Source organism: Puma concolor, chromosome D4 (genome assembly GCF_028749965.1).
Source record: "Puma concolor isolate L17-30 chromosome D4, mPumCon1.1.hap2, whole genome shotgun sequence".
In the NCBI taxonomy this organism is placed as follows: Eukaryota; Metazoa; Chordata; class Mammalia; order Carnivora; family Felidae; genus Puma; species Puma concolor.
Window position 1 is genome coordinate 40,509,428 of NC_141679.1, and position 18,605 is coordinate 40,528,032.

At 43.8% G+C, this 18,605-nt stretch overlaps 1 protein-coding gene across 1 annotated transcript; it reads right to left on the bottom strand.

Moving 5' to 3' along the window:
- Positions 1-3,393: 3,393 nt before the first annotated feature.
- Positions 3,394-7,517, bottom strand: CER1 (cerberus 1, DAN family BMP antagonist). The gene is made up of 2 exons (XM_025914430.2): positions 6,718-7,517; positions 3,394-4,763 (listed from the first exon to the last, which is right to left on the bottom strand). Exons 1-2 carry the CDS (start codon positions 7,213-7,215, stop codon positions 4,449-4,451), a joined length of 813 nt encoding a protein of 270 aa, XP_025770215.1. The 5' UTR covers positions 7,216-7,517; the 3' UTR covers positions 3,394-4,448.
- Between the last annotated feature and the right edge of the window lie 11,088 nt (positions 7,518-18,605).

Genomic DNA, 18,605 nt, shown 5'->3' on the forward strand with positions numbered 1-18,605 from the left:
GAAACCCAGTATTATCTCTGTTCTCATGGAGCTTATGATTGACTGATGATGACACAAACAATGGTATAATTATAAACTGAAACACGTGCTGAGACGTGAAGGTATAAGGCACCGTGCAATTGTGCAAGAGGCAAAGCTGACTTTGTCTAGGGCTTAAGGAAGGCTTCACCGAGAATGTGGAGTTTCAATTTGGGGGTGGGGACGTGGTAGGAAGATCATTACTCTAGCTTTGCAGAAGGAAATGCATTTATTTACTTGTTCCCGGACTGTAAACTTTTTACGGTCAGGAATCATAGTCACATAATCATGCATTCCTTTATTCATATTCTTTGTACCCAGCACAGTGATCAGGGTCATCACAGACAACTATAAGTGTTGGTGGATTGAATGAATGAAGCTTTCTGACGCTCTCCTTGTCAAAAAAAAAAAAAAAAAAAAGTGTGTATAAAATGTCTATTTCAGGGACATAAGGAATAGAAAGCACTGGAACACATAGTAAGGGCTCAATAATGGGTAGCTCTCATTATCATTACTATCATTATTGCCTTATAATTTACACATATTATCCCTGCTACTATGTCGTAAGCTCCAGGGCAATGGGAAAAGTGTCTTAATCTTTGCTTATCTCGGGGTCTTGCATAGAATAAATTCCTTGTAAAAATTAAGAAGATGCACGACTTCCTTAACCAGGAGTTACGTTGACAGTTTAAAGAGACTATGTACCTGGAAAAAATAAGTTATCCCAGCTACGTTAACCACTCTCTTTAGGGGATACTTAATGCCAAGTTTCTAGAATCAACATAAGATACACATTAAAAAACAAAACAAAAAAAAAAAAACCTTTAAAAACGGTTGTGAAAACCAGGCAGAACCCTGTGTGGAGGAAAAGTCGCTGTAGAACAATTCATACAGGATACCGCACGTGTAATTAACACCTCACAGATTTCATGGCACCCTTTCAGGGGCTATTCAGCCTAAGGTAGCTAACCTCTAGCACACTTCCCTATGTTAATTCTTTGCCTACCACTTACAGCCACCTGATACTTTGCCTCTGTGGTTGATTCGCTAATGAACTGCCTGATTCTCAAGCTACTTGTCTCCCTCAACTAGACTACAAGCTCTACGGGAGCAGGGATCTTGTCTGACTTATTTTCTTGCTACAGTCACAGCACTCAGACCTGTATCTTGCATACAGCTGGTAGACACATACATACCTGCTGAATAAAGGAACATATATAGAAAAATAATGCTATTTATTATTTATGGATGTATATGTACCTTTGCAAAAATAGAACAGGATATTGGAAGTAGAAATGAGAATCTTGGGGGGGGTGGTTCTTGAGGAGTCAGGGGTGTGGTGGATAAGACAGCATGGTGGTTGGGGGGGTGCTTATATGTGAAATGGTTTACTTCTTTAGCAAAAATAAACAAGCATGAGATGGCAAAATGTTAAATATTCTGGTGGTGAGAATTTGAGTGCTTGCTGTAATATTCTTTGTGCTTTTCTATGTGTTTAAATTTCTCAAAACAATTAGAAAGAAAGAAAGAAGGAAAGAAAGAAAGAAAGAACATCTGAATGGAGAAGAGTGAACTAAAACCTTAGAGTTTTACAGGACCTAAAGCTCTCTGATGTGTTGCTACCTACACTTGATCATCACAATAATTATGAAGTAACTATCATCACCCTCATTTTTTCTGGGCAGAAAATGAAACCAAGATTGAGGAGGGAGTTACCATGACCACCTCTCAAGTTAGGGCAGTGCTTGGCTGAGAACCTGATCTAGGGATGATTTCTCTCTCAAGTGGTTAACATCAATGTCCTTCAAATATGAGAGCTGGGCAAGAGGTAAAAGAAATGAGCTGTGGGGCCTATAGGCAAGAGACCTTAAAGAGATCAATCTAAACTGATGGGCAATGAATGAGTACATATTTTAATCATATTTTAATACAAATAGAGAATATGATCCAAATGACCTTAGGCTAGTCGCTTCAATTTTTAAAAAAAATTTTTTTAATGTTTATTTATTTGTGTGTGAGAGAGAGAGAGGGAGAGCGTGTGGGGGAGGAGCAGAGAGAGAGAGGGAGACACAGAATCCGAGGCAGGCTCCAGGCTCCGAGCTGTCAGCCCAGAGCCTGACATGGGCTCGAACCCACAAACCAGGAGATCATGACCTAGGCTGAAGTCGGAAACTTAACCGACTGAGCCCCCAGGCGCCCCTAGTTGCTTCAACTTATTAAGGCTTATTTTCCTTACCTGTAAAATAGGGTATTTAGCCACCTCATAAGATTTTTGTGAGGATTGTATAATACATGTATCTACGTATTACATAAATTGCATAATTTATAATTTATGCAAGAGACCCAGCATAGTATCTGGCACTTAAGATGTTTGATATTTGTGTGTTTCCTCTGGGTTGCCTATGCTCCCATGTGTTCTGTTGAGCCACTGAGAACTGCGTTGTTTTGTTTTGTTTTTCCCAGTAAAAACGGACGAATGCGGCCAACTTCATGAGGTTCACGCTATGACTCTGAACGTAAGCTCTGATACCACCATCCGCTGTCTCCTCTTGAATTCACACGAGGGAAGAGCAGAGCAGAGTTTGAATAAGACTGATGATTGCTTGGGGCCTGGGCTTGAGAGTCTATTTGCAAGGATAAATAAAAGGGATTTGCAAGCGAGTAAGGAGGAGAAGGACAGTCCAATTGGCAGAGATAGGTTTACATAATCAGGGTTAGGCAATTGCAAACCAGACAGCTGCTCAATAGCTTTTGGCACCAAAAATATATTGACCAGCTGGGATATCATTAATGCTTAACAGTTTCATCCTTATGACCATATCTTGGCCAATTAGGCTGTCTTTGACCACCGAAGGGTGTAATATATTCTGATGTAAATGCCACATGTGTATCCGTAGACCACATATTCTACCACTTTAATGTAGAATATACACTAAATATAAATGCATCCGCGTCTTTGAAACACCAGGTTACATGGTGTGACTAAAGAGAACTAGAATTAAAATGTAGATTGGTTTCTTTTTAAAAAAAATCAATATTCTAGGAAACGCTTTTTTCGTGTGTGTACTGAAAGTAATAGGATTCAAATAATTGAAATAATTTGAAGATGAGTTTTTAAAAGAATGATTATAGGAAAAGAAATACGACTACGGAATGCCAGGTCCGTACACGGTATGTATACAAATAAATACCAAAGGAGAAATGGAATCACTAAGTGTCAGAAAAAACGCTTGAGCCATTGTCATTAGCCCCTGACGCCATTTCAGAAATGCTCCTATGCAGGTAATCTCCAGATAGCGCCCTTAAATAATGGGACAGAAAAAAACCATTAAGGATAACATTTAAGATGATTGAATGCCACGAGCTTTCCCAGAATGCGTCACACACTAAAATTTAATACATCAAAATACTCAGAATATTTTCAGAAATTGCCAGTGTGGCATTTACAGAACAAAATTTATAATATGAAGTTTTTATACAGCAGCAAAACCCCCCCAAAACCAAAACAAAACAAAAAAAACAGTCATCCAGACACAGAACTTTAACTTACTACCTAATCCTAAATGCATGTGGATAAAGGATTTCACCAGTAAACTCTTTCCATTTTTAATCCTTTGCCGTTTATTTAATTTGCCGTCTACTGGAATTCCTTGGTTACTTTCATTAGCATCTCTGGATTGACCTTTAAGCCTGGTACTGGTTGTATATTTTTATTTCCCCGTAATTTAGGTACTTGCATAGCTACCAATGATTGTTCCATGTCCCTACGTAAACCACTAAAAGTAACATTGCTCTTCCTTCTTCAAAGCCAGAGACCTGACATTAAGAACTTTGTATGGGGAGTATTGAAAATAAAGAGGCAGCCAAGCAAGCTACTCCTTAAATCTATGGAACTAAAATATGCATTTGATAGAAGAAGAAAAATAAAACTCCGTCTGAGATGCAAAATCTGCCTACAAGTATGAAGAATCTTTCCCACAAACACTACGTATGTGTTTCTGGTGGTGCTTTGACAAGCTATTCAAGCAGCGAATTTTTATGGTCAACCTTCTTTCTTTTCCTACTTCGGATGGAGGGCTTTTACCAGAACTGGAAGACACAAGATCATGGACTCTCAGTAGAGGAAAGGCCTCTGGCAAACCTCTTGAATGGACGGTTCAAGTCCGTCATATAGAGATGAAGCCCTCAAGGTGCAGAAAGCTTCTACAAGTCCTTAACACCTTCCTGCCAGCGTGGCAGAGCCAAGACTAGAACCCGAATAGGTACCAATAACTAGATGAATACCAGTTCCTCGAGATTGTTCTATCTCACTACTTTTTAAACCTCCTTTCCCTTAAAATAGTATGCACCCACTAACCAGTTGCAAACTGAATAACCAGCACCTTTACTATCGTGGTTTTGCTTTTCAAAGGTCCTAGTGGGATCTCTTTTTAAGTGGAAAATCCTGGGATGAAGGGATCCTGCGCATGGAACTCCTCCTGGGAGCCTGCCTGGAGGAGGGGTTCATGCTCATGCTCGGTCTTCGTCTTGCACTGGCACTCCTCCACCAGCATCACCACCTTGACCACGGGGGAAAGGCCAGTGCAGTTCAGCTGCAAGTGCATCGTGGTGAACTTGGCAGGCGAGCAGTGGGAACAGAACGTGTGGGGGTGCTGCGCAGCTCCAGGAAAACGAACAGACCCACATTTCCCAAAGCAGAGGTTGTTCTGTACGACTACTTTCTCACAGTCTTCATGGGTGATCGTCTAAAAGGCAAACACATCTCCATTAAGTTATCATGAGTCACCTCATTAACATCCGCGATACAGAAGCGATAGACTGTAAGCCTGAAGATAATTCAGACTAAAATGTCAAAAACTTTCCAATTTTGGATATTTTACAATATCCAAGTGATGGTTAATCTATAAGGGCAGGGGCACCCGGGTGCCTCAGTCAGTTAAGCGTTCTGACTTGGGCTCAGGTCATGATCTTACAGTCTGTGAGTTCGAGCCCTGCATCAGGCTCTCTGCTGTCAGCACAGAGCCTCCTTCAGATCCTCTGCCTCCCTTTCTCTGTCCTTCCCCCACTCTCAGTCTCTCTCTCTCTCTCTTTCTCTCTCTCTCAAAAATAAACATTAAAAAATCTACAAAAGTATAAAGCCACCGTAACTAAATTTCTTGTGTTGAGTATATTGATACATTAGCCTTTAGGAAATCCCTAAGTTAAAAAGAAAATGCTTTGCATCTTAAATGTCAAACTTTAAGGAATTTTGTCTAATTGGATGTTACCAGTTGAAAAAACTCTAATGGCTAACTTCCCATATAAGCAATGTGCCTTATCTTTCTACTTCTCACAATGCATTACGCCCAATAGACTCTCCATCCGTGTTGGTTCGGTTGTTCATAGAACAGACCAGAACATCATTAATTCTATTCTGCAGTGCCTGTGGTACATTCAAACCTACGAAGTTGCACGTGGCCACGTGACGGCATCTATGTCTGCAAATCATCCTTTGCCTCCTCTAACCCCATCTAACATCACCTTTGCCTCCTCGAACCCCATTCGCCTGGCTTTATGTGCCCTGTAAGGTATACGGGTCAAACACCTGAATTTTAATTTAATTAGCCCTAGAATTTAAAATGAGACTTTCAAAGGAAATCTGACTGCACAATTCTTAGGAGCAATTTTGTAATTGCACGTGGCCAACAAAGCCGTCGTTATTATCTGATAATGGACTTACTGCTACATATCCGTGCCTTTTCAGGCAGAATACTTAACTGCCTGACACAGTCAATTACCTTATAATACTGCCTGCTTAATTGGGTAGCATTATTGGACCGTAAAATTTTACTCTACCCTGCGTTGCTTTTGGTGCAGTATCGTCATGTTTAAGGGCTTGATGCAGTTTCTCGATTTCATGTAACATTTGGAGTGTGGGGCTTGCCAGGACTGACCGGAAGCAGCGGATAAGGAGAATGCCCCTTTGTCTCAACAGTGCAGAATCAATCATAATAACCACAAATCAGCCAACACAACACGAAGCAGGAGGTGTTGCTTCTGAGGGCAGCAAATGTGACTTCACGCTGATATCGGTTGTTTGAAAGCTTATGAGAAAATCCGTTAAATCATTTTTTGCTGCGGTAACGTTAGAAACCATGTGGCCACTTCTGCCTGACTGCCTATCAAGTAGTTTGGTGTGAAATACACGGGGATTAAGACTGAGATAGTATGAATGAGAGGGTTTGGGGAGGAGTCCAGTGTTTCCCACCTTATCTGTGGGCGGAGTTGAGCGCTCATCTGCATCCCAAAAGAGTGTTAGGGGAACAGCTGGAGACCAGCTCTGGTTACTTCTCTAAGTTCCCACTTTTCCTAACCGAGGGTCCAGTCCTACTTATCTCCCTGGATTGATCCCCGCCAGCATAAAAATAAAGAGCCCATTAAAAAAAAAGGTCTGTGCGATCAATATGAATGGTTACTGAGATTGGCAACACCATCGTGTCATTCTTACAGAGTTTCCAGAATACCAAGAAACCATGGCAAGTTGGAAGGAAATCTGGGGAGCATGATCATACTTTGCCAATACCTCTGATGAATGCCCAAGGGCCAAATCTGGGAGTCAGGTGAGGCCCTGGCAGCCTTCCCTCCTCCTTTCCACCTGTCCCAGTTGCCTGCCCCTTTCTTGCAAGCTCCGATCCCCCCCGCCCCCTCCAGAACAGATACCTGGCTGAAGGGCACTGTCCTACACGTCTCCTGATGTACTTCATGGCTTTTGATGGGCAGGATGATCCCCTGAGAAGCTGGGCCCGTTCTGAACATGAAGTGGTGCCAGAATCTCTTGGCTTCTTCCCGAAGAGGAGATTTCTCCATTTGCATCCCGTCTCTGGGCTGGGCGAGGGCCCGGGTCCCAGACAGGAAGGGCCCACTGACCGAGTCCCGGGATGGGGGCGCTTCTCGCTCGGGCTTCTTCCAGAACCTGCCAAACCTGGACAGCATCTTCTCCCTCTGCCTCTGGCCTTCCCCGGCACCTATCAGGTGTGGCACTGCAACGAAAAGATCCGGCTTCTCCTCAGCTTCCTCGTGGTTGCCCACGGGCAGCTCTCTGCGACTCCTTTCTAGGAGGGCGGGGGAAACAGAAGTGGGACTCTGGCGGCCATCCCGGTGCGGCGCAGCCTTCCCTAGAGGCAGGAGCACCAGTAGCCGAAGGAAGAGGAGACCCATGCTGGGAAGGCCCAAGCTTCTCTCAGATTCGCAGATGGTGAGGTCTAAAGGAAAGGTTCACTCTCTGCAGGAACAAACAAGGAGAGCCTATATATAGATACCTGCCTTGTGGGATGGAAAGGCAGGTGGTCAGGAGCCAGGCAGGGTAAACACATTTACTGTTTGCTCGAATTATGTAGTGCTAATGGTGTCCTGCCTTCTCTTTAGTTGTGTGTGTTTTAGAAGGCCCCAGTGAAAGCCTGGGACCCAGGGGGTAATTAGCTGGCACTTGATTTACAGAGCAGTTATTCCTGAAAACAACACATTCTTTCCCCAACCCCCCTCCCCAACCCCACCGGATTTCCCATCACTGTTATTAGAAGAAGGACCAGAGTCGATGAACATCTGTGGTGCATCTGCTTTGTACAGGGACAGAAAGGACAAGACATGGTTTTATGACAGAAGTATATCAGATAAAAATTAAAGGCATACAGTTAGTAAAAGCCCAAGCCTTTAGGCTTCGCGCACACACACGCACACACACACGCACACACAGGCAACCAAAGAAGTATAGCAAAATTATAAGGAAGGAAAAGGAAGAAAGAAAGATGTTAACTTTGTTGAGCAGAGGACTCTCCCTCTGATTTAGATGTGGTTGGGGTTATTGATTTTCTTTTTTTTTTTATTTATTTTTTTTTTTTAATTTTTTTTTTTCAACGTTTATTTATTTTTGGGACAGAGAGAGACAGAGCATGAACGGGGGAGGGGCAGAGAGAGAGGGAGACACAGAATCGGAAACAGGCTCCAGGCTCTGAGCCATCAGCCCAGAGCCCGACGCGGGGCTCGAACTCACGGACCGTGAGATCGTGACCTGGCTGAAGTCGGACGCTTAACCGACTGCGCCACCCAGGCGCCCCTGATTTTCATATAATAACCGAGTAGAAGGAACACATGCTCCTTTTCCACACGAGGAAACTCACAGCTCCCAAATTAATCCCCTCACTTGCAGAATCAGACACTCGATGCCAAATGTCACAACGGGTCAGCCGTCAGATAAACTTTTCAGTTGTTCACAAACTTCTCAACAGGGTCCACTGGAATAGCCTGACTGCTCACCAGTCTTCAGTGAAGACGGGGAAGTGTCTCCCTCCAGCCACCCTATTGATTGTTTTTCTTTCGCTAAACAAAGAGCCAGACTTGAGAACGTGGATTCTGAGAACCAGGTTTGATAGCTCTGGGCCTGAAGCTGGCTCGTCACTTCTTTACTTTACAGAATCCACATCGTCTTCCTTATGCTACAGTAATTGACGAGCAGGTAAAATGCAGATGGAGACAAACACGCATCTTCAGGAATCAAAGGAAAAGTTGCTAGGTGCCTATCATTCAAAACTTGTATGAATCACGCAAGGGTGTGGGAAAGAAACAGATCCACAACACTGAAGCCCAAAATTGAATCCAGCTGACCCTGCGCACCATTTGAACAGTATTTCCATTGGAAATGAATCCCATACTTGCTTATACTTCTTCCCTTTTAACTTAATTACTATATTCCTTGCTTTTAGTAACACACCTAATCCTGGAACATTGTCCCCATTTCCGTACTGATGAAGCTTTGTTTCCAAGAAGTGACCCGTTAGGATCTTTTTTCCAGACATTTGTCTTCCTTTTAATAGCCATGCCTGATTTCTGTGACGTAAAGCCTGAAGGAAGTTGTTTTATTCACAATAATGAACTATTTTTAAATGGACCATCATTTTTCCGAATTCTCTCAGAAGAGATATCTCTTGCCTATACCAAACCTCCACTGGGCTAGTATGAATTAAGGTACAACTGATCCATGCTAAATGAACATTGGTATTTGCTATTTCTTTTAAAGTGTTTTTAAAAGTTGCCTGCCGTTTGAATTTCTTGATTCCCCTCAGCTATCCAATGAAATAGACTTTCCAGAGCTAGCCACTCGGCCCCGATTATAAATATAGTCTGGAAGCCAACTATGTTTCCTGATTTCTTTTAAACTTTACTTTTTGGCGCCTGAAGTTCCAAGGCCATCAATCACAGTGTCTGGCATTTCCCCAAACAGAGGTCAGAGATCACACTCAGAGATCTCAGACTGCCCAGCTCTGCACGTAGGATACAATTCACATAATTACAATTGCATTAAAATTTGTGGAAGATTCGGGGGGCCTGGGTGGCTCAGGTCATGATCTCGCAGTCCATGGGTTCGAGCCCTGCGGCGGGCTCTGTGCTGACAGCTCAGAGCCTGGAGCCTGTTTCAGATTCTGTGTCTCCCTCTCTCTCTGACCCTCCCCTGTTCATGCTCTGTCTCTCTCCATCTCAAAAATAAATAAACGTTAAAAAAAAAATTTGTGGAAGATTTACTTTACGGGCTAAACATCATGTTAGATACGAGCAGAAGACAAAGTGATAAGAACTTGGTTCCTGCCTTCAAGCAGGTAGGAGAGTCTAGCGGTATTGTGCATTCTGTAATCTAATTACATTAGCTGTAGTGATGTCAGTTATCCATTTTTAACCTTCCTGTAGTCCTAACCCCCTCTTCTTCTGGTCCTAATTTTGGTATTTGGTCATTTGAATAGTACTCATGCAGAATTTGCTTTTGCTGTTCTGTCATATCTTGAAGGATAAAGCTCGCAAAATAAAGCCTTCTGCGGTGAGAACATAAGTCTATCTTCAACTCCTATCTTTTACAGCTAAGGGCAGAGATGACATTCGCCTTTGACCTCTGTGTCCTTCCGTCAATTCTAAAACTGCGTATGTGATACATTGTAGCTCACTCTTGAGACCATAAACATTTTGTAGCTTTTAACAAAAATATACCGCCTCTGTGGGGATTCAGTGATACAGGCATCTGGTCACCTCCCAGTCTGGATGGAGCCAAGTGGAGGTAGGTCCGGAGGGGGCCTCCAGACTCAGCAGGAAGCACTAGTGTGGAAAGAGCACCAGAGGTGGTTGGTGTACTTTGTACCAAAGGCCGCAGTGAGAGGCAGGCCTGAGCCTACAGGGGCCCCCGCCTGCGAAGTCCACTTCCCGGGACAACCTCAGGCCCGCATGAGAGCCAGAGAGGCTAATCTCATCATTCATTCGTTCTAATTCGCAGCTCAGCGCTCAACATCATCTGAACTCTGCTTTCAACTTGACCTAGTCTTCCTGGGCACTACCATGCCTTCAGGAAGGTGGAGGTCCCAGCGTGCCTGAGAGGACACAGCAGCCACGTTTTTCTGTCCCTCTTACAGACTCTCAGACGGGAGAGCGGTCTAGCGCCCTCTGAGAGGAAACAAAGAGGCTAAGTTCTTTCCTGAAAACCCCAGACCTACAACAAGAGGTGAGAGGCAGTGCTGGGTCACAGATGGGCATTGGAGGTATACCGGGAGGCAGAAAAGGGAATTTGGGTGGATGGATCAGAGAAAGAAATCTGCTTAGGGTGCATGCCACTGTCTCCTAGCTACCTCTCTTTCCAAAATATGGAAAAGCAATAGGGTTGCGGGGGGTTATTTTCAAAGAACCCAAAACAAAGCAGAATCTTCCTCTTTTTTCCCCAAAGAACAGGGAATAGGGAAAATTAGGGTAAGTGGCTTCTGCTTAAACCTTATCTTGATTTAGTTCAGTAAATTATTCAAAGCATAGACCCCCCCCCCCACCCTGCATGCTCCTCCCTGCCACTTTCTGTGGAAAGAACCTCATTCCCCGAAGATGTTCTGCTCATTGGAGTCACTGATGCATTCATTCATACGGTGTATTTTTTTTTTTTAATTTTTTTTTCAACGTTTATTTATTTTTGGGACAGAGAGAGACAGAGCATGAACGGGGGAGGAGCAGAGAGAGAGGGAGACACAGAATCGGAAACAGGCTCCAGGCTCTGAGCCATCAGCCCAGAGCCTGATGCGGGGCTCAAACTCACGGACCGCAAGATCGTGACCTGGCTGAAGTCGGACGCTTAACCGACTGCGCCACCCAGGCGCCCCCATACGGTGTATTTTTTGAGCACCAAGTCTGCACGAGGTCCCGGGGATAAAATGGTGAGGGTGTCCTTGCCCAGGCCCACTGGAGTTTGCAATCTGTTGGGGGAAAGGCTAGCTTATTCAAGATAAGTTACAGAAGGAAAACCTTGGCAGGCACCACTCCTGTACTAATCAAGGACTTTCAAGTGGATCCAAATTCCAAAGGCACCGTGGACTGGCACACGGTGTTTATGTTCGTTTTAGTCAACAAATAGGTGCTGAGGGCAAGGATGTGCAATACACGTGCACTCGTTCTCTTGTTTCTGATGACGTCATGAATATCTGTAGTAACAACACTCAAATTATACAAAAAAATTGTACAACTAAAGAGAAATCTTCCCATGCCTTCCCAGGCTTCCTGTCCTGCCATAGAGGCAATCACTGTGTGCAACTTATCTATAGTGCATCTTCTAAAATTGTCACCTGTTGGGGTGCCTGGGTGGCTCAGTCAGTTAAGCTTCTGACTACTGATTTCAGCTCAGGTTATGATCTCACAGTTGGTGAGATCGAGCCCCACTACAGACTCTGTGCTCTCAGTGGAGTGCTTTTATGGTCTCTCTCTCTCTCTCTCAATAAATAAATATTTTTTAAAAATAAAATAAAATTTCATCTGTTATGGGCTGAATTGAGTCCCCTGCCCCCAAATTTACATGCTATAGACTCAATGCCCCTGTACCTCAGAAGATGACCATATTTGAAGATAAGGCATTTAAAATGAAGCCATTTTAAAATGAAGCCATTAGGGTGTGGGCCCTAATCCAGTAAGACCCGTGTCCTCGTAAGAAAAGGAGATGAAGGCAAAGACACATAGAGATAACGCTCTGCAAGCCAAGGAGAGAACGCCCAGAAGGAAACAGGTTTACCAACATCCAGATTTGGAACTTCCAGCCTCCAGAACTGTGAGAAAATAAGTCTCTGTTGTTTAAGCCACCCAGTCTGTGGAACTTCATTATGTACCCCTCCCCCCCCTCCCCCCGCCCCAGCAAACTAATACAACATTCAAAGAGAACGAAACGTGTAGCCAATACAAAAGGGTAAATATCAAATGATGTCACGTGCCACAAAAATCCCCCCTTCCCACTGATCCCGAGTTACTTTTTAGGGTCAGATTATTCCGTTTGCAGTTTCAGTGATCTGTTGCTCTCTGTCCCAAACACTCCTGCCCCCATGAAAAAAGCATTTTTTAAACTTAGTTTGCAACCGGGGATGTATCTATCACCATGCACAAGTCATAGACAATGTGAGTGATCATCCACTTACCCAGATTGTAGACAGAGCACCTGCAAATCTAGAAGGAGGTCAAGGGGGCTGAGGCAACTTCACCGTGGGCCCCCCCATCCCCCCCATCCCCCACCCACCCGTCCCCACTGCCAGCCAGGCCAGGATACCTTCACTGATGCTAAGCCTCTGTCGCTCTCCTCTTCCCCATCCTTAGAATTTACCTTGATCACTTTTCCTTCTGCAGAGAGCTGCTCTCAGAGAGTAACAGAAGCAGAAGTTACTCTGGACCGGAAGCCAGAAAACCTTTATCTGATTCCTGATTCTGCCTCACAGCTTGTAAGCTACATGATCTCAGGTCCTCCAGGTTCCTAAACCTTGCCATGGGCAAAGCCCTTCCTTCCTCATCTGGCTCATTGTCTTTCTTTTCACCGTGGGTAACTTCAGTGTCCATGTGGACGCATCTGACCAACAACAGGACATTGGCATTATATGATGTCCCATTCAATACCCGGACTGAAATCTGATGACCCCAGTTCGACTGGCTTCCCCATCCCCCTTACATGTTGACTGCTGTTATGATCAGGGATGGTGAATTTCACATTCCACTCTCATGACAACATTCTGTTGTTTCCGGTCTACACAGTTGTTCCCTGTTTTCTTCTTTGTCTTCATGATAGTACCACCACAGTTGTAGTTAAATGATGACTTCTGTGACCATTTTGTTTAACATTTGTCTCCACTTTAGATTTTAAAGCCCATGAAAGTAGGGCTAGGTCTTTTGTAATCACCATCTCAGGCCTTAGAACAGTTCCTTCCACATGGTAGGTGCTCAAAAATACTGGTGTAAAAATGAATGAATGAGGGGCTCCTGGGTGGCTCAGTTGGTTAAGCGTCAGACTCTTGGTTTCGGCTCAGGTCGTGATCTCGCGGTTTTGTGAGTTCGAGCCCCGTGTCTGGCTCTGTGCTGACAGCTCAGAGCCTACCCGGGATTCTCTGTTTCCCTCTCTCTCTGCCCCTCTCCTGCTTTTGCTCTCTCTCAAAAGTAAAAAAACTTAAAAGAAAAATGAATGAATGACTATCTCTAAGCTCTCTGGTCTTCACTTCCGTCCCTATCCAGGTTGGATTCACGGCTCATCACTTCAAACTTCTGCAATATTCCCAACCTCCTAGCCCCTCTGTCCTCTTATACCTATCTAGTAACGTTCCAACTCTGGAAACATCCAGCTGTCACCTTCCCCGGGCCACATCTGGGTTGTGGAATGCTGGCAGAAACCATGACAGAGTGGCAGCAAATGTTGATTCCTTGGACGGTAACTACCTCCCTTCTGAACCCTCAATTATGTCCAGCAATCTCTTTTATTACTCAACTCTGCCTTCATTTTCCCTATAGATTCCTTAAAAATTTCCCTAATTGGGGCGCCTGGGTGGCGCAGTCGGTTAAGCGTCCGACTTCAGCCAGGTCACGATCTCGCGGTCCGTGAGTTCGAGCCCCGCGTCGGGCTCTGGGCTGATGGCTCAGAGCCTGGAGCCTGTTTCCGATTCTGTGTCTCCCTCTCTCTCTGCCCCTCCCCCGTTCATGCTCTGTCTCTCTCTGTCCCAAAAATAAATAAACGTTGAAAAAAAAAAAAATTAAAAAAAAAAAAAAAATTTCCCTAATTATCTCAAGCCTCTGATGGCTCTACCTCTTCCATCATTTTCAGCAAATGATCTCAGCCCTTCTTCCGCCACCAGGTAGGGGCGTTCCCTCCCATCCGATTCATTCCTCCTTTCCACTCTGCTCATGGATGTCGTTCTTTCCAACCCACTGTAGTGAAGATTCTCCCCCTCTATCATCAACCTTCCTCTACTCCACCAGCCGCCTCCCACTTGCATTTATACAATCTTTGCTTATTTTGAATCTTTTAAAAGCGTCCCTTGGTTTCTTAAAAGTTTTCAGGTTCTGCGCTTCGGTGCTGTCTCCTGCCTTCACGGGCAAATTTGGGAAAGAAGTGTGCAAACCCAGTCTCCACGTTCTCACGTCCCCTTGCACGTCAAGCTGCTGTAGTCAGACTTTTGATTCAGCACATCCTTAAATCCTCCTTTCCAGGATCACCCAGGCCTCCTCACAGCTCTTGAAATTCTCTGCAACATTTAGCTCTTTCTCATAAATTTGGTCCTAAATAAAATGGAGAAAGGGAGGTCAGGGCGGGCAAAGCAGCTATGAAAATCCTGAAGCTTTAAGCTGTCGGAATAGAACTGCCATCCAGTGGCTACCCAGCTCCCTGGGGGGTGGAACATTGACAAAAAGCCATCTCATCCAGACCACCAGACTTTCTTTGGGATTCTGGAAGCCAGGTCGCTTCTTTACTCGGCCATTTAGCGGTTCTTCAGACCTGGCTTAATTTGGGTGCACGTGTGTCCTAGCCAGGGAGAGAAGGTTCCTCGGAGGCAAGGTCTATGTTTGCTGGAGATGGCATTGAGATGGCGACTTTGGGAACAGGGATTTTGCTAAATGCGTTTTTCTGTTTCCTTTCTGTTCCTGGCCCCTCGTTCTACACCTAAGAGGTTAATGGATGTTTGTTTTAATGTACCGAATCCAATAAAAGGGTGGACAGAGCCTTCTGACACAGGACCTTGCTGGGCTTTACTTTCTCAGAGGTATCTCTTTATCCCGGAGAACTTATCCTTCATTCTCTGCACTCGGACTCTATTTTAAAATCAAATTTCCACTGAATCTGGGAAGACTCAGAAGGAAACTTTCTTGATTTCCCAGCCTGGCCACAGCCTCTGAGGAGGCCTTTGAACTTCATCATACCAGCCATACTTTCCCGGCAAGTTTCTCCTGGAGGATAATGACACTCCCAGAAAAGGTAGCTCATGCCAGAGCTCTGTGTTAGGTGACTTACTCAGCTGGTAAATTGTTTTCCTCCAGTTGGAAGATGGGGGTGGTATGTCGCCAACGGAAATGAGTGTAGGGGGGCGTCTGTTGAAAACCGTGTCCCTCCTGGCTACCTTGCCAGTTTCTGCTTATACAATGCAGGCAGCTTGGGGGAACCATATTGTCCCTATAAGCTCATAACACATGGACAAATGATTAAAAACACATGGAAAACAGTTGCACAGCTAAGCTAAAATTCAGATGGGAATGGAAAATCAAGTTGCAAAGCTTTCAACTGACTCGGGGCCAAATGTGGGACAGAATGCTAGGAGAAGTTGCCAAAAAAGAGGGAAGTCGGGGGGAAAAAAAAGCAACTCGTGGATAGGAAACCTAAAACAACGACACCTTGTATTGACAACCCTTTCCTAAGACTCTCCAAGAGTAGGCACCAAAATCAACTCTGGAAATATTAAGACCTTCATTTTGTGAAAGATTTTAGACAGATTTATATTTTCTACCCTCCAGAGATAAAGGTTGGCTTGACTGTCTTGGCAATACCTATGCGGAAACATAATGTTAAGTATCTGTAACATAAATATTAGAATATTACACATTTTTCCCCTCGAGGTGTGGGAATTAAGCAACAAGGTGACATGAGACAAACTGTGAAAAATCATGACAATACAATGCAAAGGCAAAGCAGAACTCTCCAGTAAGACTTGCTTTCTGTGGCGTACCTGACCCTGGGCCCAACTTGGCCATAGAGCTGGGCGGGCCTTAGTCACAAGTGCGGAAGTTCAATCCTCCGTTCAAACCTGAAACTCTAGGAAGCTTGTTATTTGAGGCTGGCCACTAAAATGACCCAAGGATTCTGGTGGGTAGGGAATCTGTAGGCAAGGAGATTTCCTGGGAGGGGAGCCAGTTTCTGCTGGTTTTTTTCTGTCCGTTAACTTCCGGTCCAAATCCTTCCTGACTCCCATATGACCCGAACCACCTTTCTCTCCATTCAGCACCATTTAATTTTTCATGCGCTCTTTGGGGGGCATGATGGATCCTCCATACATACAACAAGTGTGTTCCTTAAATGCTGAATGCAAAAGGAAATTTTGAAAATGTGGCTCCAATGGAGGAGCCATTCTTAGAAAATAACTATCCCTCAAGTCCTTAGCAACAAACAATTCTTTCTGTCATGCGAAAAACCATCTGCTAACGTGTCGCTCTTTATAATGAGATTTGTGTATCATAGATCATGTCTGAAAGCAAAGCATATTGGGGTTTTAAAAAGGGCTTCCCTGGTCATCTGGATTTCTCCAAAAACTGGAAACATTTCCATGTTCAACACAAATGTCCTAACATGTGGGAGAGTTCTCACTTGTCATATGGAACTTTAAAACCCCAAGTTTCCCACCCCCAGATCCTCCTTCCCTGTTTACTGGTAAGCACAAGCACTGCTTAAAATAGTCACTCTCTCCCAGGTACTTTGAATCTCTCTCTCTTTCTCTCTCTCTCACAACAATTTTTCCAGGAAGTTATTGTTGTCCCATTTTATCTTTTTTTTTTTAAATTTTTATGTTTATTTATTTTTGAGAGAGTGTGAGCAGGGGAGCAGAGAGGGAGAGGGAGACACAGAATCCGAAGCAGGCTCCAGGCTCTGAGCTGTCAGCACAGAGCCCGGCACGGGGCTCGAACCCACAGACTGACAGATCAGGACCTGAGCCGAAGTCGGACGCTTAACTGACTGAGCCACCCAGGTGCCCCCCCCCCCATTTTTTCCTAAGTTATTTATTTTTGAGAGAGACATAGACAGCACAAGCTGGGGAGGGGCAGAGAGAGGGAGAGACAGAGAATCCCAAGCAGGCTCCGCACCATCAGCACAGAGCCCGATGCAGAGATCGAACTCACAAAACTGTAAGATCATGACCTCAGCCAAAACTGAGCCACCCAGGTGCCCCTGTCCCCATTTTATAGATGAGAAATCTAAGTTTAAAGAATTTCAGGTACATAGCAAGTAAATGATAGAACTATGATATAAACCCACCTCATGTTTTTCCTTCATGTCAGCTTGCTTTTTTCAATGCAGCCATTAAAATGGTGCCCACATTATTTTATATTCTGCTACTTTAAAGTAACATTATGTGATAGAATTATCACTTTAATGGAGACAATATACTCTTCCATTAAGCATTCTTCTGTCATTGGATATTTAAGTCATATAATTTTACTCTAATATTTTATTGCCCTGAAAGAAAGATATCGTTATGTTTATAGCTCTCTTTCCTTTTGAAAAATTTCCACATGGTAGAAATTACTGTTTCCTTCTTTAAACAGCTTTATTGAAATATAATTGACATACAATAAACATGTAAAGTGTACAATTTGATAGATTTAGACATATATATGTATATCTGTGAAATTATTACTATAATTGAGATGGTGAATATGGGTGCACCTGGGTGGCTCAGTCGGTTGAGTATCTGATTCTTGATTTCGGTTGAGGTCATGATCCCAGGGTTGTGGGATTGAGCCCTGGGTCATCAGGCAACATGCTGAGCGTGGGAGCCTGCTTGAGATTCTCTCTCTTTCTCTCTCTCTCTCTCTCACTCTCTGTCTTCTTCTGCCCCTGTCACCTGCTTATTTTCTCTCTCTAAAAAAAAAAAAAGAAAAAAAAAAGATAGTGAATATGTCCATCACCCCTAAAAGTTTTCTTGTGTCCCCCTTCAGTCCTTTCTCCTGCCTTTTCCTGTCCTCCTCTCCCATTCCCAGGTAACACCCGATTTACTTCCTGTTACTATAAAGTCTGCACTTTCTAGAAATTTCTATAAATGAAGTACATATACACTATGTGTTCTTTCTTGTCAATCTCTTTCACTCAGCATAATCATTTTGAGAATCATCTATGTTGTTGTAGCAATATCTCATTTGTTTTTATTTCGAGAGAGATTTCATTGCAAGGATTTACTATAATTTGTTTACACACTCACACAATAATGGACATTATTTGACTGCTACAAATAAAGACGCTATGAACATTCATAGATAATTCTGTGAATGGTAATACTCACTCCATTCTCTTGGGTAAATACCTAAGAGTGAAATGGCTGGATCACATGGTAGGCATGTGTTCAACTTTTTAAGAAATTACCAACTTGTTTTCCAGTGTGGTTGGACTATTTTATATTTCACCAGCGTGCATAACAGTTGTAATTTCTTCACATCCTCCCCAACACTTGGTATGGTCAGTCTTCATAATTTGAGTCATTCTAACAGGTGTGTATCTCACTGTGGCTTTAATTTACAATTTCTTTTTTTTTTTTTAA